This window comes from Salvelinus alpinus, chromosome 25 (genome assembly GCF_045679555.1).
Source record: "Salvelinus alpinus chromosome 25, SLU_Salpinus.1, whole genome shotgun sequence".
In the NCBI taxonomy this organism is placed as follows: Eukaryota; Metazoa; Chordata; class Actinopteri; order Salmoniformes; family Salmonidae; genus Salvelinus; species Salvelinus alpinus.
The window spans coordinates 33,060,944-33,088,760 of record NC_092110.1 but is presented as its reverse complement, the minus strand read 5'-3'; the positions used below and the strand labels follow the sequence as shown (position 1 = coordinate 33,088,760).

Here is a 27,817-nt window from a genome sequence, read left to right as displayed (position 1 = left end):
GAGAGTGCACTTGAAGAAACTTTCAAAGTTCTTGACATTTTCCAGATTGACTGACCTTCATGTTTTAAAGTAATGATGGATTTGTGTTGAGCTGTTCTTGCCATAATATGGACTTGGTCTTTTACCAAATAGGGATATCTTCTGTATACCACCCCTACCTTCTCACAACACAACTGATTGGCTCAAATGCATTAAGGAAAGAAATTCCACAAATTAACAAGGCACACCTGTTAATTTAAATGCATTCCCGGTGCCTACCTCATGAAGCTGGTTGAGAGAATACCAAGAGTGTGCAAAGCTGTCAAGAAATCCCCTTCTTCAGATATGCAATTAAAAACTGTTTTGAAGAAGGTAGTGGGGATAGGATCGTGAAGGCAGGTAGAAGGCTTAAGTTGTGATCTCCTTCCTGACCATCGGCGTCAACCAGGGAAAATAAATCCATAGTTCTCCACTTCCGCTCTGCCTTTCTCCAATTTCTCTTTAATTTATTAGTTTCCTCACTCATCCAAGGGGTTCTCCTTTTAGATGTGACCTTTTTCAACCTTATGGCATCAATGGTTGCCCTTAATTTGCTATTAAAGTTCAACAAAATCATCACAAGAGGAAGGCAGAATAGGTAGAGTACATTGTTGATTGTCGTGGAAAATTGCAAGATTATGTTATAATGCTTGTATTGCATTATAATGGTTGTTTTATTCGACAGAATAGAATATTCTGTTAACTATTGTGTGAGTGTGTTCTACTGAGGATGGGCCTCTATGAGATAACACTGACAGAGGAGATTGACGATGTCTTTGGGTGATAAAACCTAAAGCATTCCAGAGAACATGAGCTAATGGTTCTGTTCTATGCCGTACCAGGGAGAGACGGTTCCAGTTTGGAGTAGGAGGGCCAGACACTGGTTTTTACAATGAAAACTGTTGACACAGCAGTAACTGTCTGCTATGTTTTATAGATATCTTTCAAACAAATCTTAACCTTTGTGAACTGTTCCTAAGATCTGTGGTTCGTCTTGTAGGTTGAGAGGGGTGTATCTATAAAAGATGTTTGTACTTTTCTGTTGGTACTTTTCAAATGGTTCATTAGAGATAGCGCATCATTGAAAGTCAAAAAGGCTATTGCAAAGCTCTTATAATTAAAGATGTAGTTTAAGTATAACTCTGACTGGTGTGTGAAGTTTGTAACTCTCCTCATTTGGTAATGCAGAAATATGCCACCACATGATACACTCAAAATCTGTAGCAACTTCAGAGGTAAGATAGTGTTAATAATGCTTTCAGTTCTACCCTGTGCTATGGGCAACATGGTTGTAAAAAAATACAGAGCGGTGATCAGATAAAGCAACATCAACAATAGAGCATGTCTAAAGCCCCTTGGTAATAACCAGGTCCAGAGTATGGACACAGTTATGGGTGGGCTTAGTAACATGTTGGATAAAGTCCAAAGAGCTCAAAAGGTTTATAAATTCATGGGCTTTGGAGTCAGTCTCTTTGTCAACATGTATATTAAAATCACCCAACAATGACTTTATCATAGTTCAATGGCAGAAAAGGACAATAAACAGTTCAGAGAAATCAGTAAAGAAACAAAGCTTATTTAGAGAAAACATCGAGATATACACTGAGGGGCTGTTTTGCGGACACAGATGAAGCATGATCCTTGACGAAATTCCAATTTTAAACTGGATTATCTGAAATTGCATTTCTCAGACATGGTTTAAAATAGTCTCAGACTTGCCCTAGTCTAGATTTAAAAAGTCTGATTTCCAGAAGGACAATTAGAGTTAATCTAGATCTAAGTGAAGGCTTAAATTAAACCTGGACAGAGGCAGGCTTAACTTCAGATTAATGGATGTTGGCCGCCAGGTTGACCTTGGCAATGGAGGAGAATGGATTACCTGGCCTATTTCAATGAAGATCAAAAAGCACCACCAAGGCCAGACAGAAGGGCAGTTAGACATGAGCAAACCACAGAATTGTTTAGGATAAAATCTATTTGTAGTTCTCCAACACTATTGCACGTTGGAAGAGTGCAACTCGTGACTGAAGGACTTTCAAAACTCCTCTTTGAATGCTCAGCTTGAAGGACAACAGTGGAACCATACTTGGTGACTAGGGGTATGCACAGACCAACTTCATGTTTATCCCCCATTGTTATGCAATAGGACCTGAGCAAAAACGGTACAACCAAGCTCCTATCTGCACCAAAGGTGTAGTAGAGTCGCTTCCAGAGTCTCAGAAACACATTGCTCTTCCAACCAAGAAGATGCTGTATTGTCATAATTGCAACAGCAGTGCTTGACAATTACCTCAACCAGCATGGATGCCCAGATCCTCGCATTGAAGAGGATGACCCAGATGTTCCCATGGTTGAGGCAGACAATGACAGCAATGGACAAACCTGCAGAGATGCTTTTGCTATGCTGCACTTCTCACAACAAAGATAACTCAAGCGATTGAAGCAAACAATGGCCATGGATATGTAGAAAAAAAGGGTTTTAATTCACAAAATGGAAATATCAGGACCCAAAACTGGTTCTGGTTTGAGAAGAACATTGGTACTGCTGCTGCTTCATGTTTCTCTTCTCATCCTTCATAGCCAACTCAACACAAAAGGATATGCTTTTTCATATACATCTCTTCTTTTAAATCCATTAGTTTCTCATGCATGCTCAGCCTCGGTCTTTGTTGCCAGCCCAGGTTAGTGACACAATCTTCCCTCCTAGCTACTGCAGATGTAGCGGGTTGACCTTCATCCTGTTAGGATCGAACCCTTTTTTCCCCTCTTCAATTTTAGCCTAAAATGACATACACAAATCTAACTGCCTGTATCTCAGGACCTGAAGCAAGGATATGCATATTCTTGATACTATTTAAAAGGAAACACTTTGAAGTTTGTGGACATGTGAAATTAATGTAGATGAATAACACATTAGATCTGGTAAAAGATAATACGAACAAAAAAACATGCGTTTATTTTTATTGTTCCATCTTTGAAATGCAAGAGAAAGGCCATAGATTCAGAGAGGACTCTACTGTAGGTGTAATTTAGATTTGCCACCAGATGGCAGCAGTGTGTGCGCAAAGCTTCAGACTGGTCCAGTGAAGAATTACATTACTGCACAATATTTTGTATGAAGTCTGCCAGGAGTTGGCCTAAATGTGCCGAATTGGGCAATTGATACATGTTCAAGTACATAAATATAGACCATACAAAAATGCTATGGTTATAAAAAATGTACGTTTACACACTCCCAGGAATGTAATCATTAGCTTATATATTAACTTTCACACATCTAGATGGCCGGGAGGGGTGGGTGTGGAGCCAGAGACAGCAGGGGTTCAAACTGGAGAACCCAGTTCCTACAATTGAATATAAAATAAATGTTTATCAAACAAACCTGTCCTACATTTTATCTCTGGGACCCTCAGGATGACAAATCAGAGCAAGATCACTGAATGTAAGTACATTATTTACCTTCAGAGATGAACGTATAAAACTAGTTGCCGTGATAAGTGTGTTGTTGTTGTGCACTCTCCTCAAACAATAGCATGCTATTTTTTCCTTGTAATAGCTACTGTTAATTGGACACTGCAGTTAGATTAACAAGAATGTAAGCTTTCTGCCCATGTAAGACATGTCTATGTCCCGGAAAGTTGGCTGTTAAATACAACGTCATTCTAGTCACATTAGCACACGTTAGCAACAACCGTCCCAGTTTAGGGACACCTATCCCGTAGAAGTTTTAAGACAAAGCTATGGTGATCTATCTCTAGAAAATTATTACATGGCTGCATTAGAGAACATTATTTCTTCAAGAGTTGAGTTCATAAGATACTTTTTATTATGGGAATGCAAGAGATGACTGACAACATTACATATTCCCTGCAGTCCTGGGATGGCACATGTTGAATGAATGTGTCCAACCAAATGAGGATTGGAACGGTCCCCCATCTGAACCGTCCAAATGGTCATCATCGGGAATACCTTCCAGGGGTTGCTGGCTATCAATGATCCCGGTCAACAAGTCCCCCATCTGTCTATGGTCTTACTGGGGGACCGCCACCAGTCTTGAAACGCTCCCTACGAGCAACAGCATTTGTCTTCTTTAAGTAGATTTCTTTAAGTAGAAATTAGAAAGACAATATAGGAATAATACTAGTAATGATATTGTTTGTGTTATATTTCTGACACACAAATACATTTAGGCCCCACTGTGTTGTGTTACACAAGAAAACTAACATTTCAAAGTGACTGATTTGTAAAAGAGGACCGAGCACACCACCATTCTCATCGACGGTGCTGCAGTGGAGCAGGTTGAGAGCTTCAAGTTCCTTGGTGTCCACATCACCAACAAACTAACATGGTCCAAGCACACCAAGACAGTCGTGAAGAGGGCACGACAAAACCTATTCCCGCTCAGGGGACTGAAGATTTGACATGGGTCATCAGATCCTCAAAAGGTTCTACAGCTGCACCATCAAGAGCATCCTGACTGGTTGCATCACTGCCTGGTATGGCAACTGCTCGGCTTCCTACCGCAAGACACTACAGAGGGTAGTGCGAACGGCCAAGTATATCACTGGGGCCAAGCTTCCTGCCATCCAGGACCTCTACACCAGGCGGTGTCAAAGGAAGGTCCTAAAAATTGTCAGACTCCAGCCACCCTAGTCATCGACTGTTCCCTCTGCTACCGTACAGCAAGCGGTACCGGAGCGCCAAGTCTAGGTCAAAGAGGCTACTAAACAGTTTCTACCCCAAGCCATAAGACTCCTGAACATCTAATCAAATGGCTACCCAGACTATTTGCATTGCCCCTCCTCCCCCTCTTTTAAACCGCTGCTACTCTCTGTTGTCATTTATGCATAGTCACTTTAATAACTCTACCTACATGTACATATTACCTCAACTAAGCGGTGCCGCCGCATATTGAATCTGTACCGATACCCCCCTGTATATAGTCTCAATATTGTTATTTTACTGCTGCTCTTTAACTATTTGTTACTTTTATTTCTTATCTGTATTATTGTAAACTGCATTGTTGGTTAGGGGCTTGTAAGTAAGCATTTCACTGTCACCGGTCGTATTCGGCGCATGTGACTAATAAAATGTGATTTGATTTGAAAAGTGGGCAAAAAAAAAAAATTATATCTCACCTGAAGTTGTTCTAGCATCCTTTTGTTTACTTTTTCATTTGAGTTGAATTCATTACAAATGGTAGTCCAGGGATTATTATATATTTTTGGGGGGTTGATGAATCATGCGGTTTGTTCTCCATAATTGGGTGGTTTGAGAACAGGCTTTTTTTTTTAAGTCACTGAAATTCGTTGAATGTTTTCTTTTACCTCTGTCCATTATTTGGTTTAGGTGACTTGCTCCAATTCCACACAATGCTTATGTATTAGCATCCCATTCCTGTTTTTTTTTTAAACATCCTCCAGTCAGCACCAAGTGCACATCATTAATCTAATCAGGCTTCAAAAAGATTAACTGGTTAGTCCCTATTTACCTTAGTCTGGGACTCTCTAGCCTAGGAACTAATTAATCTGAAGTTAAGCAATGTCTCAGAAAGCAATTTTTTTATCAGAATTAATTTAAGTAGGATTAGCCCAGTCCTGATTTAAATTAAACACTGTCCGCAAAATGCTTCCCACAGTTGTGTCAAGTTGTCTGGATGTCCTGTGGGTGGTTGACCATTCTTGAAAACACACAGGAAACGGTTGAGCATGAAAAACCCAGCAGTGTTGCAGCTCTTGACAGACTCAAACTGGTGTGCCTGTCACCTATTACCATACCCCGTTCAAAGGCACTTAAATCTTTTGTCTTGACCATTTAGCCTCTGAATGGTACATATACACAATCCATGTCTCAAAAGTCTCAAGGCTTAAAAATCCTTATTTAACCTGTCTCTTCCCCTTCATCTACACTGAGTGAAGTGGATTTAACAAGTGACATCAATAAGGAATCATAGTTTTCACCTGGATTTACCTGGTCAGTCTATGTCATGGAAAGAGCAGTCTTAATGTTTTGTTCACTCAGTGTATATCGCGAATCGCTATTAAATTTGAAAAATAAATAAATAAATAGAGAGATGATTTTTAGGCTATATTGCCCAGCCCTAATTCAGGTCTTTCTGAAAGGGGGACCTTCATGGCTGCAGTGTGCCAGCCAATAATCTAACTTACAATGACACCAAATGTTCAGAGGTTAGCGTTACAGTATATATTATGTTATTCAGCTACTGACCCAATGATAGCTCTGGAACGTGTGTGGGGAGAGAGAGCAAAATGAAGGTTGTGTGATGAGTATGTTATAATACAAAACATAAAACAGACACTCATTCCATGGAGGGCCGAGTCGAGTGTGTCGGTTTTTGATATTTCCTTTAAAATTGGAGTCCAACTATGACCTAGACGAGTTCCTAACTAATCAATGACCTTTAATGATCAATCAAATACAAGGGAGAGAGAAAAAAAAAAAAGCAGGCACTCTGCCGTCCATGGAACGGGATTGACACGTGTTCTAAACTGTGCCGAGTCGGACTGACCTTGCCCTTCTGGTTGAGTGGTTCGATGGCGAGGGTGTCAGCTCCGATATCCACAATCATGCCCAGCTGGAACCCATCGGTGGGGTGGGGCGCCCACACTGGCTTACCATCCTCCATGGCTAACCACAGCTACCTGGTGGGCTCTGCACAACATGAAGAGAAGAGTCAGGAAATAGAAGCCTTATAACATGTATGCCAACAACAAAATACTGAGTTTTCCATTGTGGGTTAGGACAAGTTTAATAAAGTATTACGAAGCTATTCATCTATAGACAGGTCTACCTTCTGTACATCCCTGATCAAATAAATATGCTATGTTCCATACTTCCTCCAGATAAACAAGAAGCCTATAAACACAATTCTATGAATGACAAAATTCATCCAACCATGTGAGTATGTGCAACCCTAGTGTGTACATTTGCTTTCCATTATCTTGTTATTCCCTTCATGAATGACTGATCCTGTAAATTGGGATTTTCCATTGGGAAAGGACAGGACCATCTCTCCAAAATGAGGATTTGCCATTGCGAGAGGACCGGAATAGGGTTGAATATTTTCCTGGTGTTTTAAAAATGTTCCATCCCAACACTACATTTCTTCTCTCCTTGTTAATCCGGTATTTCCTGCAAAAATTGGAATTCTCATTCTAAAGCATATAAATGTCTAGATTTGATTAGTTTTGAAATTAAATACTGATGCAAAATTAGCCCTACAATAAAATACATTTTATGAGCCCTACAATAAAATAAATGTTATGTACCTAAGACCAAAAAATCTAATTATGTTATACAACACATAGCCTTCGATATAAAAGTACCAGTCAAAAGTTTGGACTCCTATTCATTCAAGGATTTTTCTTTACTTTTACTATTTTCTTCATTGTAGAATAATAGTGAAGACATCAAAACTATGAAAAAACACATGAAATCATGTAGTAACCAAAAAAAAGTGGTTCTTCAAAGTAGCCACCCTTTGCCTTGATAAAAGCTTTGCACACTGTTGGCATTCACTCAACCAGCTTCACCTGGAATGCTTTTCCAACACTCTTGAAGGAGGTCCCACATATGCGGAGCACTTGTTGGCTGCTTTTCCTTCACTCTGCGGTCCAACACATCCCAAACCGTCTCAATTGGGTTGAGGTCGGGTGATTGTGGAGGCCAGGTCATCTGATGCAGCACTCCATCACTCTCCTTCTTTGTGAAATAGCCCTTACACATGAGGTGTGTTGGGTCATTGTCCTGTTGAAAAACAAATGATAGTCCCACTAAGCGCAAACCACATGGGATTGCGTATCGCTGCAGAATGCTGTTGTAGCCATGCTGGTTAAGTATGCTTTGAATTCTAAATACATTCTTGACAATGTCACCAGCAAAACACCCCACACGATCACACCTCCTCCTCCATGCTTCATGGTGGGAACCATCCATGCGGAAATCATCCATTTACCTGCTCTGTGTCTCTCAAAGACACAGTGGATGGAATCATCAGACAGATTTCCTCCAGTCTAATGTCCATTGCTCTTCTTATTGGTGTCCTTTAGTAGTGGTTTCTTTGCAGCAATTCAACCATAAAGGCCTGATTCACGCAGTCTCCTCTGAACAGTTGATGATGAGATGTGTCTGTTACTTGAACTCGGAAGCATTTATTTGGGCTGCAATTTCTGAGGCTGGTAACTAATGAACTTATCCTCTGCAGCAGAGGTAACGATGGGTCTTCCTTTCCTGTGGCGCTCCTCATGAGAGCCAGTTTCATCATTATGGTTTTTGAGACTGCACTTGAAGAAACTTTCAAAGATCTTGACATTTTCCAGATTGACTGACCTTCATGTCTTAGAGTAATGATGGACTGTCGTTTCTCGTTGCTTATTGGAGCTGTTCTTGCCATAATATGGACTTGGTGTTTTACTAAATAGGGCTATCTTCTGTATACCACCCCTACCTTCTCAACACAACTGATTGGCTCAAAATGCATTAAGTAAAAGAAATGCCACAAATTAACTCTAAACAAGGCACACCTGTTAATTGAAATACATTCCAAGTGACTACATCATGAAGATGGTTGAGAGAATGCCAAGAGTGTGCAAAGCTGTCAAGGCAAAGGGTGGCTACTTTGAAGAACCTCAAATATAAAATATATTTTGATTCGTTTAACCCTTTTTTGTCTACTACATGATTCCATGTGTGTTATTTCATAGTTTAGATGTCTTCACTATTATTCGACAATGTAGAAAATAGTACAAATAAAGAAAAACCCTTGAATGAGTAGGTGTCCAAACTTTTGACTGGTACTGTGTATATTTATTTATTTTAAAAAGGCACACGAGACACCTGTCTGATTCATGCTCAGTGAATTAATCCATTGCGGAGGCCATGTGGATGGCACAGTCCAAGAAGGGGAGTGTGGCTAAAATGCACGTCTCTCTCCGGAATGCGCTCTCTTCTGCCAATTTGTGCACATTCATTGTTTCATAACTTCATTGTGTGAATTGTTTGCCTTGATTATTAGTCTATCAATTCGCCATTATATGTATCACTAGAACTAGCCTACATTTAGCTTTAATTCCTATACATTTCTAATCTACAATGTTTGTTTGGTTATGGTCATTTCTGTTAATCCATTCAATATATTATTATTACAGTATTTTACCGCTGTCATTGTCAGAGTGGACACGTTGTTTGCAGAGCACACAACCTATGATACACTTCTGAGAAACAAGTTTTGGTTAATTTCATTCCATTTACGAGTTTTGTAAGTGTAGTCATTTTCTTTTGTTTGGCGCGCTACTGTTAATTTTGAGTAAGGACACGCACCTGATTACGCATAGAAGTAGGCCTATAGGATACCTGGCCTGTGTGCAAATGTAGGCATATAAATGTGCCCATTTGGGGATCTGATAGTATTTCTGATTGGCTTAATGCACCACCACTAATGACCTGTGAAGCTTCTTAAAGTAATGTTTTCTTCACCTCAAACAGCAAGCAAACAAAGTCTGTTTTACATCCATTGAGGAGGACAACCTTTCTTCAATGTATTTGAAAAATCTTTCCAGCTCTCTCCCTTTCAATAACCACTCAGCATGAAAGGGAAAATGTAACACTCTGATCCAGTGGAAGCGTAGGTCTAAAATAGGCCTCCCTGATGAGCTCTCATCCCTTCCGCAAAATAGCCTACAGCTGTGTCTGTCCCAAACTCACTGGTGCTGGAAACTGAGGACCCAGAATATTTTATACAACGCAAGTTCACTAGTGCTAGCTTTGGGCCGGACCCAAGTTGATACAATGTTTCAAGTTTGGCTACACATGGCCTGTCTGCAACAATGTGATAGGATCTTTGATTTTAAAAATCAGAATATTTTTCTACCTGCAGGCTGCAATGTTTATATTTGTTGGCTTTATGTAGGCTATTTTTACATAGTCGGCAATGGCAATAAAAGTTAAACCTTAAAAGTATAATTTTAATTTAGATTTGGATAGAATTTTGATTAACCAGATTACAATGATTGAGATACGAATACATTATTAAAAATTAAACTGTTCCATGAAAATGTGCATATGAAAACCATAACTGGCACGCAGATCGGTAGAAATGGGAAGATAAATTAGCATTCCACATGAGAAAGGTTGCCGACTCCTCATGTAGCCTATTACCGGCAACTTCAGGAGAGTAATGGCAGAATCTGCGAAAGCTAGCAGGAGGATGGTTGGGTCAGGTTTTTCATTTCTGGTTATCTTGATCTCGTGCTCCCTCTTGAGTAATTTGTGTCTTATTTCATCAAACAGCATCAGACAATATATTTGATTTTCTTAAAAGACACAGGGTGTGTCTATATATGGAAAAATAAACGTTTAAAAGTTTTAACCAATCAATTGATCGAAAGAACCAACGACTTTCGGTCTACACACACATATATTTTTTTTTGAGAGGGGGGGGGGGGGGGGGGACAGCCCTAATTGATACAGTAGCCTATATATTGACATATAGGCCTAAGTAAGTTATGCCATTAGTACAGCTAAACAGGATGCGCTCTTAGGCTTACAGCTCAATGGTGGTTATACAATGCTGCTATACTAAGCCTACGAATGATGGCATTATTTATTATAATGATGATTATAATAATAACAGGAGGGTATAGGAGCAACAGCTGCGCACGTATTGTGAAACAGGTACTGTTAGATTACAATATTTTTCTGACCATTTGTAACAATGTAAACACTAAATAAATTATAAGTAATAGTGTGTGTAAAGCCTTTATTACAGCATAGCAAAGATTCAAAACAGACAGATTTGTGAAAATGCTTTATCCGAAAATGCTTTATATCTGTGGTTGCGTGAGGCTTTGGAGCACACGGAATCAGTAGGCTTTTAAACAAACACGCAAACATGCAACCGAAGCAGGATCTGTCTTATTTCTGTAGATATATATGGATGATTTATAAAGTCAGGCACATTTAACAGTTAGGCTGTTGATTACAGACCTATTTAAGTTGGGGTTTCCTCACTCCTCACTTTTCTTAGACAATAAAGGCAAGGGCTGTTTTCTCCTCCTCACTCCGCTGCTGCCTCCACCACATTGTTCTCAACACCAAAATGCTGGTTAACTTTGCCATTACGCACATATCAACAAGAAAAAGGCGACAAAATTCAATAGTGCACTAATGTTTCAGAACTGCGGCCAGCGACCGCTATCCAACGCGGGAGAAAGCGCATTTGTTATAAAATAACATTATTTGTATTAAAGTTGCACCATTGTTCTTTCATAATAGAACCATGCAGGGCATTCGGAAAGTATTCAGACCATTTGACTTTTTCCACATTTTATTTTACAGCCTTATTCTAAAATGTATTAATATTATTTTTCCTCATCAATCTACACACAATACCCTATAATGACAAAACAAAAACTGTTTCAGATTTTTTAGCAATTTCTGAAATATCACATGTATGTAAGTATTCAGACCCTTTACAAAGTACTTTGCTGAAGCTCATTTGGCAGTGATTACAGCCTCGAGTCTTCTTGAGTATGACGCTACAAGCTTGATGCTTGGCAGTCAGGCGAAATAGTTACATTTTGCTTTGATCAGACCAGAGAATCTTGTTCCTCATGGTCAGTCCTTTAGGTGCTTTTGGCAAACTCCAAGCGGGCTGTCATCTTACTGAAAGACGAGCTGACTAGATGTGGAGTAATATGCTGAATAAAAATATAAAATGCAACATGCAAGAAATTCAAAGATTTTCAAAGGAAATCAGTAAATTGTAATAAATTCATTAGGCCCTATTCTATGGATTTCACATGATGGGAATGTGCCTTTCCAAATCATGTCCAATCGATTGAATTTACTACAGGTGGACTCCAATCAAGTTGTAGAAACATCAAGGATGATCAATGGAAACACGACACACATTAGCTCAATTTCCAGTCTCATAGCTAAGGGTCTGAATACTTATGTAAATAAGGTATTTTTAAAAACCTGTTTTTGTTTTGTCATTATGGGGTATTATGTGTAGATTGATGAGGGGGAAAAAATACATTTTATAAATTTTTTCAAATAAGGCTGTAACATAACAAACAACATGGAAAAAGGGAAGGGCTTTTAATAGTTCCTGACTGCACTGTATACCGGGGCGGCAGGTGGCCTAGTGATTAGAACGTTGGACTAGTAACCGAAAAGTTGATCGAATCCCCGAGCTGACAAGGTAAAAATCTGTCGTTCTGCCCCTGAACAAGGCAGTTAACCCACTGTTCCTAGTCCGTCATTGAAAATAAGAATTTGTTCTTAACTGACTTGCCTAGTTAAATAAAGCTAAAATAAAAAACAATATGATTTCAGTACACGTCTTAGAGTGATGGACTGTGCCATCCCCATGGCCTCCGCAATGGATTAGTCCACTTAAACAGGCACGAATTCGACAGGTGTCTTGTGCACCATGAAATAAATAAACTATTTGCAACCGACTGCTCGACTAAAGAAATCATGATGTATCAAACAAATGGGGTCAGCCCTATAGCTAGCTAAGCTAATTAATTATCCCCAACCCCATTCAGATAAAACAGTTTTACCCATTGGTTGCTCGTTGTAGCCTACTCCTTCCGCTAACTTTCAATTCTGTGACTTATTCCATCTTGCATTGAATTAGTGAACTCTCACTCAACTTGCTACACATTGAGCCTCTGTGTCGCTTTGATTGGCCAACATAAACAACAAGCTACACCCGTGAAGGCTCCCGGTCTTTTAAAAAAAAAAAGATTTTTTTTTTTTTTTAAATGGGGCACTTAAAATATTATTTTATTAAATCATTTGAAATGTCATGGTATATCCTTGCATGAAAAAAATGTCACATAGATATTTTAAGTTAGGAAAAAGCCTGTGTTAAAAATAGGCCAATAAAATGTTTGTGCAAAAATGAACATGCTGAGGCCCTCGACATTCATACTCCATGCAAAACATCAACAAGCACAACACAACACGTGATAGTGCTGATAGCTTTACTGTACACTTTGCAAGCCTTTAAGTGGTAGGCCTAATCCTATGGCGTAGTGTATACATTCAGAACTGACCCTTGGCTCTGCTATCCTATTAGTTTGTGGGATTGAGGTGCAATCAAAGTGCTGAGATGACTGGCTCCTTTACTCTGCAACTTCTCTCACATGGATATTTTAAGTTAGGAAAAAGCCATTCGCTGCTGTTGCTGCTGTCAGCGAATGGCCAAAGAGGATTTCAAACCAATTACTTATGTCAGGAGTTCCCCTAGGGGTCATGATTGAGGCTGTACCAAATGATTGATATATTAGAATAATTGATTGTGTATGTTGTATTAATAGATATAGTTATAAGACCCCTCCCTCACATTTGTAGGGTCCTAGACTACAGATTAACAATATATATACATTATGAGGTTTTAATATTGTTACACAGTTGTTTTCTAGTTCTCTCTCTCTGCCTCTTATAAAAGAGACCACTCAGAAATGTGTGACAGACAGAACTCTGCAGGGGAGTGTAGGAGATAAGACTAGTCAGACATTCCACTATAAATCAACTTGGACATTTACTGCTAAGCTTTTAGATAACACTAAAAGCCTTGTTTATATAGCTGTGTAGGCATGGTTTTGGTCTCATGAGTAAAAGGTAATGACGTAGGCAGTGACATCACTAAGGTTGGACTTCAGGTTTAATAAAAGCAACTCGAGACCTTTTCTATTTTGCAGAACTTACTCGGAAACATGCGTGCTATGTTCCTGATTGTCAACTTCTGTCTGCAATTGCATTAATAAAAAGGTTTTGAATGATTTAATTAAAGATATTGTCATAATGCTAATTTCACCAATGAGCCAATGATTGACAAGGAACAAGGACCACAACACTTACTATAAACGCAACATGCAAGAATTTCTAAGATTTTTACAGAGTTACAGTTCATATAAGGAAATCAGTTAATTGAAATACATTCATTAGGCCCTAATCTATGGATTTCACATGAATGGGAATACAGATATGCATCTGTTGGTCACAGATACAGTACATAAAACAAAAATGTAGGGGCGTGAATCAGAAAAACAGTCAGTATCTGGTGTGACCACTATTTGCCTCATGCAGCGCGGCACATCTCCTTCACATAGAGCTCATCGGGTTGTTGATTGTGGCCTGTGGAATGTTGTCCCACTCCACCTCAATGGCTCTTCAATATGTGTACAGATCCTTGCGACATGGGGCCGTGCATTATCATGCTGAAACATGAGGTGATGGCAGCAGATGAATGGCTCCGTCAAAACGTGAGACATCTGTGGCATTGTGTTGTGTGACAAAACTGCATATTTTAGAGTGGCTTTTTACTGTCCCAAACACAAGGTGCACCTGTGTAATGATTAAGGATGCAAAGGGTCGGAAACCTTCCAGTAAACTCCAGAATTCTTCTGTACATTTTCCATGGGAATTTAAGTACTGGAATTTGGGGAATTTTGCTTAAATTCATCAAAAAAGCTAGCTTATAACAGTTAACCTATTTTGTGAGATACATAAAGCAATTCTAGGTGTTACGGCATATTTTGGTTAAACTATCCCCAATTCAATGGAATTGCAACCCTCTGCATGCACAGTGCATTCTTCCATCACATGTACAGCTGATTCTCAAGATCTTGCACAAATATGAGATGCTATTGAGCCCACACTACTACACTGTCTGAGCCAAGGACTACATGCTTTTTGGTAAGTTTTGATTACAATACTGGGTGGGGTGAATATATTTTATATGACATACATAATTTCTGTTAACTTGTAAATAGTAGCCTACAGCAAAGTGTGTTTAAATCACTTCTAACTTGCTAACAATTTATGCTAGTTAGTTTTTGCTACGATGTGGGTTTTAGCTTGATTGAGCCGAACTGAGGAGTGTTAATTCACCTGTTTCCAAACATGTTTAATTTTAAAACATGCATCTTACAAAATGAGTTGTTTAATCTAACTGCTTAACTATTTATCTGTACATGGAATTGTATTTGATTTTTTAAACTAATTTTGTTTCTAATCTTTACAGGAAAAAGCCACGGGCACTATCTGATGTGTGAAGACATTTCACTGCAGCTAATGTAGAAGGAAAAGCTGTGTTCATTTGCAAATACTGTGCCAAATCATATGTGAAGAATACAACAAAGGTGCAGAATCATCTGGCAAGGTGAATAAAGTTCCCTCAGCACTCACAACCTCTGACAAAAGTCCCTCTACTTCTATTTGAGGTGAAAATGATGAATCAGACACCTTATCGATAGCAACTACTCATGGTCCTCCTGTAATCAGAAGTGTTTTTTATTCAATGGAGGAACGTAGTCAGAGAAATGCTGATGAATGTCTCGCTCGACCTGTGTATGCAACTGGTTCACCTCTGATGCTCACCGGCAATGTGTATTGGAAGAGATTTCTGAATGTTCTTTGCCCAGCATACACCCCTCCAACCAGACATGCTTTATCTACTCATTTTATGGATGCAGAGTTCAACAGAGTTCAAGTGAAAGTCAAGCAAATTATAGAGAAGGCAGACTGTATTGCAATCATCTCTGATGGGTGTTCGAATGTCTGTGGGTAAGAAATAATTAACTACATCATCTCCACCCCTCAACCAGTATTCTACAAGAGCACAGACACAAGGGACAACAGACACACCGGTCTCTACATTGCAGATGAGCTGAAGGCAGTCATCAATGACCTTGGACCAAAGAAGGTATTTGCACTGGTGACAGACAATGCTGCAAACATGAAGGTGGCTTGGTCTAAAGTGGAGGAGTCCTACCCTCACATCATACCCATTGGCTGTGCTGCTCATGCATTGAATCTGCTCCTCAAGGACATCATGGCACTGAAAACAATGGATACACTCTACAAGAGAGCCAAGGAAATGGTTAGGTATGTAAAGGGTCATCAAGTTATAGCAGCAATCTACCTCACCAAGCAAAGTGAGAAGAATAAGAGCACCATTGAAGCTGCCCGGCAACACCTGTTTGACAGTCTCCTGGAGAGGAAGAAGTCTCTCCAAGAAATGGCCATATCAGTCTGCCGATATGGACAGACCCATCTTTTTTACACAAGTCAGAAATAGAGATAAAATTAGTAACTTAACTTTGATGATCTTCATATTGTTGCACTCACAAGACTCCCATTTACTCAATAAATGTTCGTTTTGTTCGATAAAGTCCCTGTTTATATCCAAAAACCTCTTGTTCGCGCATTTTGTTCAGTAATCCACAGGCTCAAACGCAGTCACAACAGGCAGACGGAAAATCCAAATAGTATCCGTAAAGTTCGAAGAAACATTTCAAACGATGTTCATAATCAATCCTCAGGTTGTTTTTAGCCTAAATAATCAATAATATTTCAACCGGACAATAACGTCGTCAATATAAAAGGTAAACAAGAAAGGCACGCTCTCGGTCTCACGCATGAAAAAGCTCTGGGACACTGTAGGGTCCACTCATTCAGAGTGGTCTTACTCCCTAATTTTTCAGAATACAAGCCTGAAACAATTTCTAAAGACTGTTGACATCTAGTGGAAGCCATAGGAAGTGCAATTTGAGTACTAAGTCAAAGGATACTGTAATGGCATTCAATAGAACTACAAACATTTAAAAAATCCCACTTCCTGGATGTATTTCTCTCAGGTTTTCGCCTGCCAAATCAGATCTGTTATACTCACAGACATATTTTGAACAGTTTTGGAAACTTTAGAGTGTTTTCTATCCAAATCTACCAATTATATGCATATCCTAGCTTCTGGTCCTGAGTAGCAGGCAGTTTACTTTGGGCATGCTTTTCATCCGGAAGTGAAAATAGTGGCCCCTACCCTAGTGAGGTATGATATGCCACACCTGTCAGGTGAATGGATTATCCTGGCAAAGGAGAATGCTCTCTAACAGGGATGTAAATAAATGTGTGCACAACATTTCATAGAAATAAGCTACATACTTTGTGCTCTTTAAAGATTGACAAAACTGAAATCAAACGTTATTGGTCACATACATTTTTTTTTGTGCCACAAGCAGACTTCAACATCAAACAGTACAGTAGAGGAGCATTTAGTATGAATCATAATTATTATTAGTTTTAAAAAATGGGCACAATGTAAAAATTCAGAGATGCTACGCTATAACATCTATATAATCAGTGCATCATTTTGTGTTCTTTGCTTATGCCATATTGATAGTGTCTGTTACACCAAAGTAACAGACACTGCTTATCAAATTAATCATCACAACAAACCAGCCACCTAATACAGGTCCCATGTGGTTAGCTTCGACTCGAACATGTAATCCTCTTATGGCTCCTAAGCCCCAACGGAAGTGAGATATTTGTGAAGACTGTTGAAGTGTAATAAGGTGTGGTCAGCAGTCAGCCCTTGAAAATAAAAAAACAGTCTGAGGGGAGATGCACAGACATAGACACCAGTGCGGTCATGGAGGAGACCAGGGTTCAAAGGTTAAGGTGTGTTTCCTGGAACACACATACCTCCTGCCTGCTTCCTGTTCCCTCTATAGAAGAGAGGATATGGAAAATACATTGGGATATCTGCTCTGCTCTGCTGCAGTCTGACCGGATGTAGGGAGGAGTACAGTGGTGCCGGGTGTGTCAGTGGCCAAGCAAGCATTACAACCGAAAGGAGGCCATACACGACTCGTCAGAGAACTCGTTTTTTTTCCTTTGCGGGGCATACTAGCAAAATCTATTATTGTACAGAATAGAGAGCATTCATTAAGCACATTATCAATTAGCCTATCGCAGCATTTCCCAAACTCGGTCTTGGGGACCTCAAGGGGTGCACGTTTTGGTTTTGGCCCTAGCACTACACAGCTGATTCACAACAAAGCTTGATGATGAGGTCATTATTTGAATCAGAGGTGTAGTGCTAGGGCAAAAACCAAAACCTGCACCCCCTTGCGGTCCCCAGAAACGAGTTTGGTAAATGCTGGCCTGGTGCATGAGGACATAGGTCTCCAAGCGTAAATATTTTGATGGTTCTAGACACAGACTGCTGTTGATAACAAGCCAGAATTATGCCACTTCAATCTTTTTGTGATGCTTATTTTATGGTAAGTGAAGCATCATGGCATGCACATTACTTTAGTTCAACCTACTTCCTAGCTTTGTCCAACAGCCATCGGCTGAAACTAGCTAGCTTTATTATGTCTAATAAATTTAATGCATAATTCTTACCTGACAGCTTTAATCACATGTTGACATTATACGGATGGATATTTAGCCAATTTTGGAGCATTTAACAATTCAATACTAGCTACATTTACCAAATAACAGCAGGCACGCTCGAGCTAGATAACGTTACCTTTAGCCTTGAGCTATCACTAAACAACCCAATAATAACCTAGCTATACAAATGGCAGGCATTAGCTATACAGCTAGCGTCTGTAGTTAGAAAGCAAGCTATAGTATTGTGAGAAACTTCAGGTCGGTTTATACTTGGTCTAACGACATGTCTGTAGACAATTAGAATGCGACAAGTATCGCTGGTCAAAACATAACATTTTTACTCCGTTGAAATATCTTTAGACAGTCGCTGCAACTGTCGCTTTCCTTGTCGCACAGACATTAAATAACTTAATGTCTCCGCGACTGTCGCAACTAGAGAATGACCAATAACCCGAGCCGCTATAAAGTCGGGCAAATATTGCTCTGCACTTGCTCTCCTTGTCAGATATGACATTTGCTACTAAGCTATAAATGTGCATTGCCTTTGAGCTACTTCTCATAGTAGCTTCAGCAAGTGATATGAGTGATGGAGAGAGATGTGAGGAGAACTAAAAAGGAACAGAGTTACAGCCTCACTCTATCCAATCATAGCAGTAAGATCAAGTTACAACGCGCCCATTTTTACAACGCACCCATTTCTTGACAGATAGTTGAACGAGCCAATCGAGTCTTTCTGGCAGCTGAATTGTTTAGATGTGTCCTGGCAGCTGAAAAATATACACTGAACAAAAATATAAAAACGCAACCCATGTTTCATGAGGTCAAAAAATTAATAAAAATTAATAAAAATGTTCTATACGCACAAAAAGCAGATTTTTCTCAAAGTTTGTGCACAAATTTGTTTACATCTCTATTAGTAAGCATTTCCCCTTTGACAAGATATGCCACACCTGCGGTAGATGGATTATCAAGAAGCTGATAAAAAACATTACAAAGCAGCTTTGTCACTCTATACAACGCCACAGATGTCTCAGGTTGAGGGAGCATGCAAATGGCATACTGACTACAGGGCTGTTGCCAGAGAATGTAACGTTTATTTCTCTACCATAAGCTGCCTCAAATGTCATTTTAGAGAATTTGTCAGTACGTCCAACCGTCCTCACAACCGCAGACCACGTGTAACCACGCCAGCCCAGGACCTCCACATCCAGCTTCTTCACCTGCAGGATCGTCTGAGGTTGGTGGTGCTGAGGAGTATTTCTGTCTGTAATATAACCCTTTTGTGGGAAGAAAATATTTCTGATTGGCTGGGCCTGGCTCCCCAGAGGCTGCACCCCTGCCCAGTAATGTAACATCCATAGATTAGGGCTTAATGCATTTCAGTTAACTGATTTCCTTATATGAACTCTAACAGTAAAATCTAACAAACTATTGCATTTTGCTTTTATATTTTTGTCTAGTATATATACACTCGATCACGGAAAATGACAAAAAATACTAGTTTCAGAAGCATCCGTGATCAAACTAACAGCAGTGCCTATATGATGTCCTTCCACACAGTGGTGACATGCTGGGAGTGATGCTTCTATGCAAATGTTGATAAAAACATTTTACATAGTATATTCATATGTATATATTCTTATTCCATTACTTAGATGTGTGTATTAGGTAGTTCTTGTGGAATTTTTAGATTACATGTTAGATATTGCTGCACTGTCGGAACTAAAAGCACAAGCATTGCGCTACACTCGCAATAACATCTGCTAACCATGTGTATGTGACCAATAAAATTGTATTTGATTTTTAAACTAAGTCTCAAATCTGTAGCACCACAGACGACTGATGAGCCAAAACAAGCTCAATGCCATAAGCATGCACACACTCCTACTGTATTGTGAGTAGGCCTATGCCATCTTAAAATGTACCCAGTTTCTCAAGAGATTTACCACTCAAATAAAATGATTACCATTATGTTGTTATGTAGTTAGTTTTTACCAAAATGTATTGTTTGATTTTAAAATGTGTGCATTAATGCCTTCATGGGTTTCTGGGGAAATGTTAAAATGTTCTAATTCAATGATACTGAATATCGGCCATCGGCCTCCTTGACCCCCCCCCAAAAATCGTTAGAGGCCCCCCCAAAAAATCCATATCTGCCGTGGTTACTGGGCTGCTACAGCAACAAGACCAAATCCATCTGTGATGAGACGGTGCAGGAGTTCTAAAATGTTCAGATAGAATGACCACACTCATAACATGAGTTATTTTCTGTAAGCTCACCATCATTACCTTGTAAATAATGATGCAAAATGGAAAACACATATGAGGCCACATTTATTGCAGCTGAGGATTTTAACAAAGCAAATTTGAGGAAAACACGACATTTAACCATGGCAAAGTGACTGAGAATATGTTTGAATACAAACAGTGTAGTTATTCCCTCCGTAAGGCAATCAAAAATGGCAAGAACGTCTGTACAGTGACAAAGTGGAGTCGCAATTCATCGGTTCAGACAAGACGTATGTGGCAGGGTCTACAGACAATCACGGACTACAAAGGAAAGATTAATCAGAATGGCCGATTAATTAGGGCCGATTTCAAGTTTTCATAACAATCATAACAATAACGGTGGGTTAACTGCCTTGTTCAGGGGCAGAACGACAGATTTTTACCTTGTCAGCTCGGGGATTCAATCTTGCAACCTTACAGTTAACTAGTCCAACGCTCTAACCACCTGCCTCTCATTGCACTCCACGAGGAGCCTGCCTGTTACGCGAATGCAGTAAGAAGCCAAGGTAAGTTGCTAGCTAGCATTAAACGTATCTTATAAAAAACAATCAACCAATCATAATCACTAGTTAACTACACATGGTTGATGATATTAGTTTATCTAGCGTGTCCTGCGTTGCATATAATCGATGCGGTGCGCATTCGCGGAAAAACGACTGTCGTTGCTCCAACGTGTACCTAACCATAAACATCAATGCCTTTCTTAAAATCAATACACAGAAGTATATATTTTTAAACCTGTATATTTAGCTAAAAGAAATCCAGGTTAGCAGGCAATATTAACCAGGTGAAATTGTATCACTTCTCTTGCGTTCATTGCACGCAGAGTCAGGGTATATGCGATAATAATAAACGTTTTGTTTTCGAAATTATAGTTTCCGGATTCGACCATATTAATGACCCAAGGCTCGTATTTCTGTGTGTTATTATGTTATAATTAAGTCTATGATTTGATATTTGATAGAGCAGTCTGACTGAGCGATGGTAGGCAGCAGCAGGCTCGTAAGCATTCATTCAAACAGCACTTTCGTGCGTTTTGCCAGCAGCTCTTCACTGTACTTCAAGCATTGCACTGTTTATGACTTCAAGCATATCAACTCCCGAGATTAGGCTGGTGTAACCGATGTGAAATGGCTAGCTAGTTAGCGGGGTGCACACTAATAGCGTTTCAAACGTCACTCGCGCTGAGACTTGGAGTAGTTGTTCCCCTTGCTCTGCATGGGTAACGCTGCTTCGAGGGTGGCTGTTGTCGATGTGTTCCTCGTTCGAGCCCAGGTAGGAGCGAGGAGAGGGAAGAAGCTATACTGTTACACTGGCAATACTAAAGTACCTATAAGAACATCCAATAGTCAAAGGTATATGGAATACAAATGGTATAGAGAGAAATAGTCCTATAAATACTATACTAACTACAACCTAAAACCTTTTACCTTGGAATATTGAAGTCTCATGTTAAAAGGAACCACCAGCTTTCATATGTTCTCATGTTCTGAGCAAGGAACTTAAACATTAGCTTTTTTAAATGGCACATATTGCACTTTTACTTTCTTCTCCAACACTTGTTTTTGCATTATTTAAACCAAATTGAACATGTTTCATTATTTATTTGATGCTAAATTGATTTTTATTGATGTATTATATTAAGTTAAAATAAGTGTTCATTCAGTATTGTTGTAATTGTCATTATTACAAATAAATAAATACATGTTTTTTTATTTATTTGTATTTTTATTTTTTATATATATATATATATTGGCCGATTAATCGGTATCTGCTCTTTTTGGTCCTCCAATAATCGCTATCGGCGTTGAAAAATCATAATCGGTCGACCTCTAGTGGAAACCTTCAAGTTCCTTGGCGTACACATCACTGACAATATGAAATGGTCCACCCACATAGACAGTGTGGTGAAGGCGGCACAACAGCGCCTCTTCAACCTCAGGAGGCTGAAGAAATTTGGCTTGGCCCCTAAAGACCCTCAAACTTTTACAGAAGCATAATTGAGAGCATCCTGTTGGGAAGTATCATCGCCTGGTACGGCAACTGCACCGCTCGCAACCGCAGGGCTCTCTAGAGGGTGGTGCGGTCTGCCCAACGCATCACCAGGGGCACACTGCCTGCCTTACAGGACACCTACAGCACCCGATGTCACAGGAAGGCAAAAAAGATCAAGAACATCACCACCCCACTATCATCCAGAAGGCGAGGTCAGTACAGGTGCATCAAAGCTGGGACAGAGACTGAAAATCAGCTTCTATCGCAAGGCCATCAGACTGTTATATAGCCATCACTAGCCGGCTACCACCCGGTTACTCATCTCTGCACCTTAGAGGCTGCGGCCCTATATACAGTGCCTTCGGAAAGTATTCTGACCCCTTGACTTTTTCCACATTTTGTTACAGCCTTAATATAAAATTGATTACATTGTTTTCTTCCCTTATCTATAAAACAATATACAACTGAAAAATCACATTTAAATAAGTATTCAGACCCTTTATTCAGTGCTTTGTTGAAACACCTTTGGCAGCGATTACAGCCCAGAGTCTTCTTGGGTATGACATTACAAGCTTGGCACACCTGTATTTGGACAGTTTCTCCCATTCTTCTCTGCGGATCCTCTCAAGCTCTGTCAGGTTGGATGGGAAGAGTTGCTGCACAGCCATTTTCAGAGATGTTCGATCGGGTTCAAGTCCGGGCCACTCAAGGACATTGAGACTTGCTTCAACATAGGGATGGTGCCAGGTTTCCTCCAGATGTGATGCTTGGCATTCAGGCCAAAGAATTCAATCTTGGTTTCATCAGAACAGAGAATCTTGTTTCTCATGGTCTGAGAGTCTTTAGGTGCCTTTTGGCAAACTCCAAGCAGGCTGTCCTTTGCCTTTCAGTGAGGAGAGGCTTCTGTCTAGCCACTATCATAAAGGCCTGATTGGTGGAGTGCTGCAGATGGTTGTCTTTTTGGAATGTTTATGCTCTGACATGCTCTGTCAACTGTGGGACCTTATATAGATGGATGTGTGCCTTTCCAAATCATGTCCAATCAATTGAATTTACCACAGGTGGACTCCAATCAAGTTGTAGAAACATCTAAAGGATGATCAATGGAAACAGGATGCACCTGAGCTCAATTTCGAGTCTCATAGCAAAGGGTCTGAATACTTATGCAAATAAGTTATGTTCTTTATTTTTAACAAAATGTGGAAAAAGTCAAGGGGTCTGAATACTTTCCTAAGGCACTGTACATAGACATGGAATCACTGGCCACTTTAATAAATGGAACACTAGTCACTTTAATAATGTTTACATACTGCTTTACTCATCTCATATGTATAAACTCTATTATATTGTACATTGCTCGTCTTAATATTTATTTCTTAATTACATTCCTTTACTTTTAGATGTGTGTATTGTTGTGAATTGTTAGATAATACTGCACTGTTGGAGCTAGGAACATAACCATTTTGCTACACCCACAATAACATCTGCTAAATGTGTATGTGACCAATAAAATGTGATTTGTTGTAGGTTTATTTTCATGTAATAATGAATAAAAAGTATCTAAAGTTATGACATTGTCAGCTATACTCGTCATTATTTGAACTGGCTAACCAGTTAGCTGGCATCGACCCAAAAGATTGCTTAGAAAGTTCCTGGAGAGCTACCCTTCTGGATGTTTTCGCTCCAACCCCAGTTGTAACTAACCTGTTTCAATTTATCATCCAGCTAATTATTAGAATCGGGTGCGCTAGATTAGGGTTGGAGCGAAAACCTACAGGACGTTCGTCTCCAGGAACAGGATTGGAAAGCACTGAAAGACATTTTCCCCAAGTTATCCTACTGTATGCTATTTGGAGCACCGACAAAGTGTGATATCGGCCGAAAATAGAATGAAAGTTGTCGCGGTGACATCATGAACAAACGTTACCGACATGTCATTAGACCAACTGTAAACTAGACTTTTCACTCAAAAAAAATGTTTTAGCCTATGCAAAGCGAAATACAAATGAATGTATATTGTATCACTATTTCGACTAATAGTTGCTGTAGCTAGCGATCTCTCACTGTTAGAAAACTGTGTTCGCTCCATCATAACATATAGCTAGCCCCACTACCAGCTAGCCACGAGCTAACAAGTGCAGCCTACTAACGTTAGTTAGCTAAATGGTTTGCAAGATATCTAAAAAGTGAGGGACTTACAACAATGTATCCCTCAAATGTTACGTCTGTGTTCTTGATGTGGCTCAACGAAAACGGGTTCAATTTCCCGCATACAGAATATCCTTGAGACAATATCCGCGCTTTTTCTCTTGGTACTCTGTCCAGCACTTAAGCACAGCAGCATCCCCAGAGCGGCGCAGACTTTAGTCCAGGCCAGCTGGGAGGCAGAGATGACGTCACTGGGAATGAACTTTCCAAGTGCAGGTGCAGCCATGTACAGTAACAACCATCTTCATTATGCTCATCATACCTGTAGCATAAAAAGGTATACATTCTATTAGTTGTAACATGAGTTGATAGTATTTGAATACGAATGCAGATTGATGATTATCTATGTTGAAGGATATTTATTTACACTTGATAACAATAAAAGTAAAGCATGTCATTGTTTAATGTTTATATAGGATTTCTTTTAAATTATTTTATGCTTCCCCTTTTCACCAGATGATGATGGAACTAAAGCACTGAGGGCAGGTGAGACTGCAGCAAATTGGCATACAACATCACAATGGTTACACACCTTTATTGAAACATGCGAACTTCAGACCCATAAATATTTGAGGCTAGTCATTTAAACCTTTATGAAGACATCACATGAAGACATCCTATCCCCCATTGAAAGTCAACACTGGGTTTATAAATCTAATTTGGACATCTGATACCCATTGTATCACATTTCCCATAGGTAGAACGCGTGTAAACATGACATGCAACATTTACATGTTTACTTTCTTTGAGGACAGGACTATAGCACGAGCAGTGTCCAGTTCACACATAAAAGACAACTGCACACCTAATACAGCACAATGCTGGCCAAACAGTTGTTTAGGCCTATATTTTCTGCAAGTCACATTTTCTGGGTAACTGACCACAAGGGTAAACCATTGGAGGAATGAACCAATTGATTGAGGTCAGTGAGAACATCTTATTGACAACAACCTGAGGAAGAGTGGCCTTACCTCCTTTGCACACAGTGTATACAGATCTTCTATTGTGTTATTGACTATAAGTTTGTTTATTCCATGTGTAACTCTGTGCTGTTGTCGCACTGCTTTGCTTTATCTTGGCCAGGTCGCAGTTGTAAATGAGAACTTGTTCTCAACTGGCCTACCTGGTTAAATAAAGGTGAAATAAAAGGTCAAAATGAGGCTGAGGATAGAAGGAAAGGGAAGCATCGTCTTTCAGGGAGGGACTGTGACATAACTGGAGAGCTGAGCTGTTACATGAAGGCTGTGTCAGAGGAACAATTTAATCAGATTAATAGAGCAGTACATCTGAGGCTGAGCTCCCATTGGCTCGGTTGAGCCCACAGACTGTCATGCAAGCCATGCTAGACTGGGGAATCCCCCAGCCAGAAATGGGCGTGACCAAGGGACTAGACAGAGCACATGATGAAACTGCAGTTAAATCAATATCCCTCCTAAAGTGGTTTGAACTCACTGTACCAAAAGTATTGTTTTTGCATAGGAAACGGGTTGTTGCCCATCTGCTTCATAAAAGGACCACTAAACAAAACTTGGTCCTTAAATATTCACTTTATTAATGCTCACTGATCATCTTTAAGTGTTTCTAGGACATTTCATCTAAAGTTAACATTCATTATTAATTCACTCCAGATGCTAGGCTTCTTGCTCAACAGATTGGCAATCAAACAAAGTGTCCCTCACAAATAATTCAACTGCTAGAAGAATTCAAGCTAAAAAGGTTTCCTCTGAAGAGACATTCGAAAAGGTACAAAATGTGTTATAATTCAGACTCATATGTCTCCGACATATTTTTGAACAGGACAGTAAGAATAAACCGGAGCCATTTCTAGAACAAAGCTCCATCTGCACTGAAATTCTCCTTTAAGTGATTTTACTGCGATGTGACAATAAGGGAAGAATCATGTCACCATCCTATCAACCAATAAACAGTCACAAGTGCAGCCCAAAAAAATATATTAAAAATGCCTTAAAAATAAATAAAAAAGTTGGCATATATACAACAGATTGGCTGTACCTGTACACAGCCAATCTGTAAATAGCACACCCGACTACCTCATCCCCCTATTATTACTTACCCTCTTGCACCCCAGTATCTCTACTTGCACATTCATCATCTGCACATCTATCACTCCAGTATTAATGCTAAATTGTAATAATTATTTTAGCCTCTATGGCCTATTTATTGCCTACCTCCCTACATTTTCACACATTGTACATAGAGTTTTAAATTTTTATTTTATGTTATTGACTGTACGTTTGTTTATGTGTAACTCTGTGTTGTTATTTTTGTCGCACTGCTTTGCTTTATCTTGGCCATGTCGCAGTTGTAAATGAGAACTTGTTCTCAACTGGGCTACCTGGTTAAATAAAAATATAAAAATAACTGAAATCCAGTGAGACACAGAAACTAAAGGTGCTACAGTGCCTTCAGTAAGTATTCACACCCCTTGACATTTTCCACATTTTGTTGTGTTACAGCCAGAATTTAAAATTGATAACATGTTGATTTTGTATCACTGATTTACACTCAATACCCCATAATGTCAAAGTGGAATGTTCACAAATTAATAAAAAAATGAAAAGCTGAAATGTCTCGAGTCAGTAAGTATTAAACTCCTTTGTTATGTCAAGCCTAAAACGGTTCAGGAGTAAAAATGTGCTTAACAAGTCACATAAGTTGCATGGACTCACTCTGTGTGCAATAATAGTGCTTAACATGATTTTTTAAATGACTACCTCATCTCTGTACCCCACATATAAAATTATCTGTAAGGTCCCTCAGTCAAGCAGTGAATTTCAAGCACAGATTCAACAATGAAGACCAGGGAGGTTTTCCAATGCCTTGCAAAGAAGGGCACATATTGGTAGATGGGTTAAAAAATAAATAAAATAAGCAGATATTGAATATCCCTTTGAGCATGGTGTATCAATACACCCAGTCACTACAAAGATACAATTGTCCTTCCTAACTCAGTTGACGGAGAGGAAGGCAACCACTCAGGGATTTTAGAGAGGCTAGACTGAGGGCATGTAGGCCTGTTGTAAGACCCAGATGCAGACGGTGTCAAAGTAACAAAAGTGTATAACTAGAACAG

The 27,817-nt window shown here is 39.5% G+C and overlaps 1 protein-coding gene across 2 annotated transcripts in view; it reads right to left on the bottom strand.

The window, feature by feature from the left end:
- Positions 1-24,860, bottom strand: part of LOC139553821 (unconventional myosin-VI-like) — a 115,780-nt gene extending 90,920 nt beyond the window's left edge. For both annotated transcript variants that reach the window (XM_071366537.1, XM_071366538.1), the window contains exons 1-2: positions 24,715-24,860; positions 6,548-6,690 (exon numbers count right to left, since the gene is read on the bottom strand). In XM_071366537.1, the coding sequence (XP_071222638.1) occupies positions 6,548-6,664 (117 nt within the window). In that variant the 5' untranslated portion in view covers positions 6,665-6,690; positions 24,715-24,860. The remainder of the gene's footprint in view (positions 1-6,547; positions 6,691-24,714) is intronic.
- Positions 24,861-27,817: the final 2,957 nt, after the last annotated feature.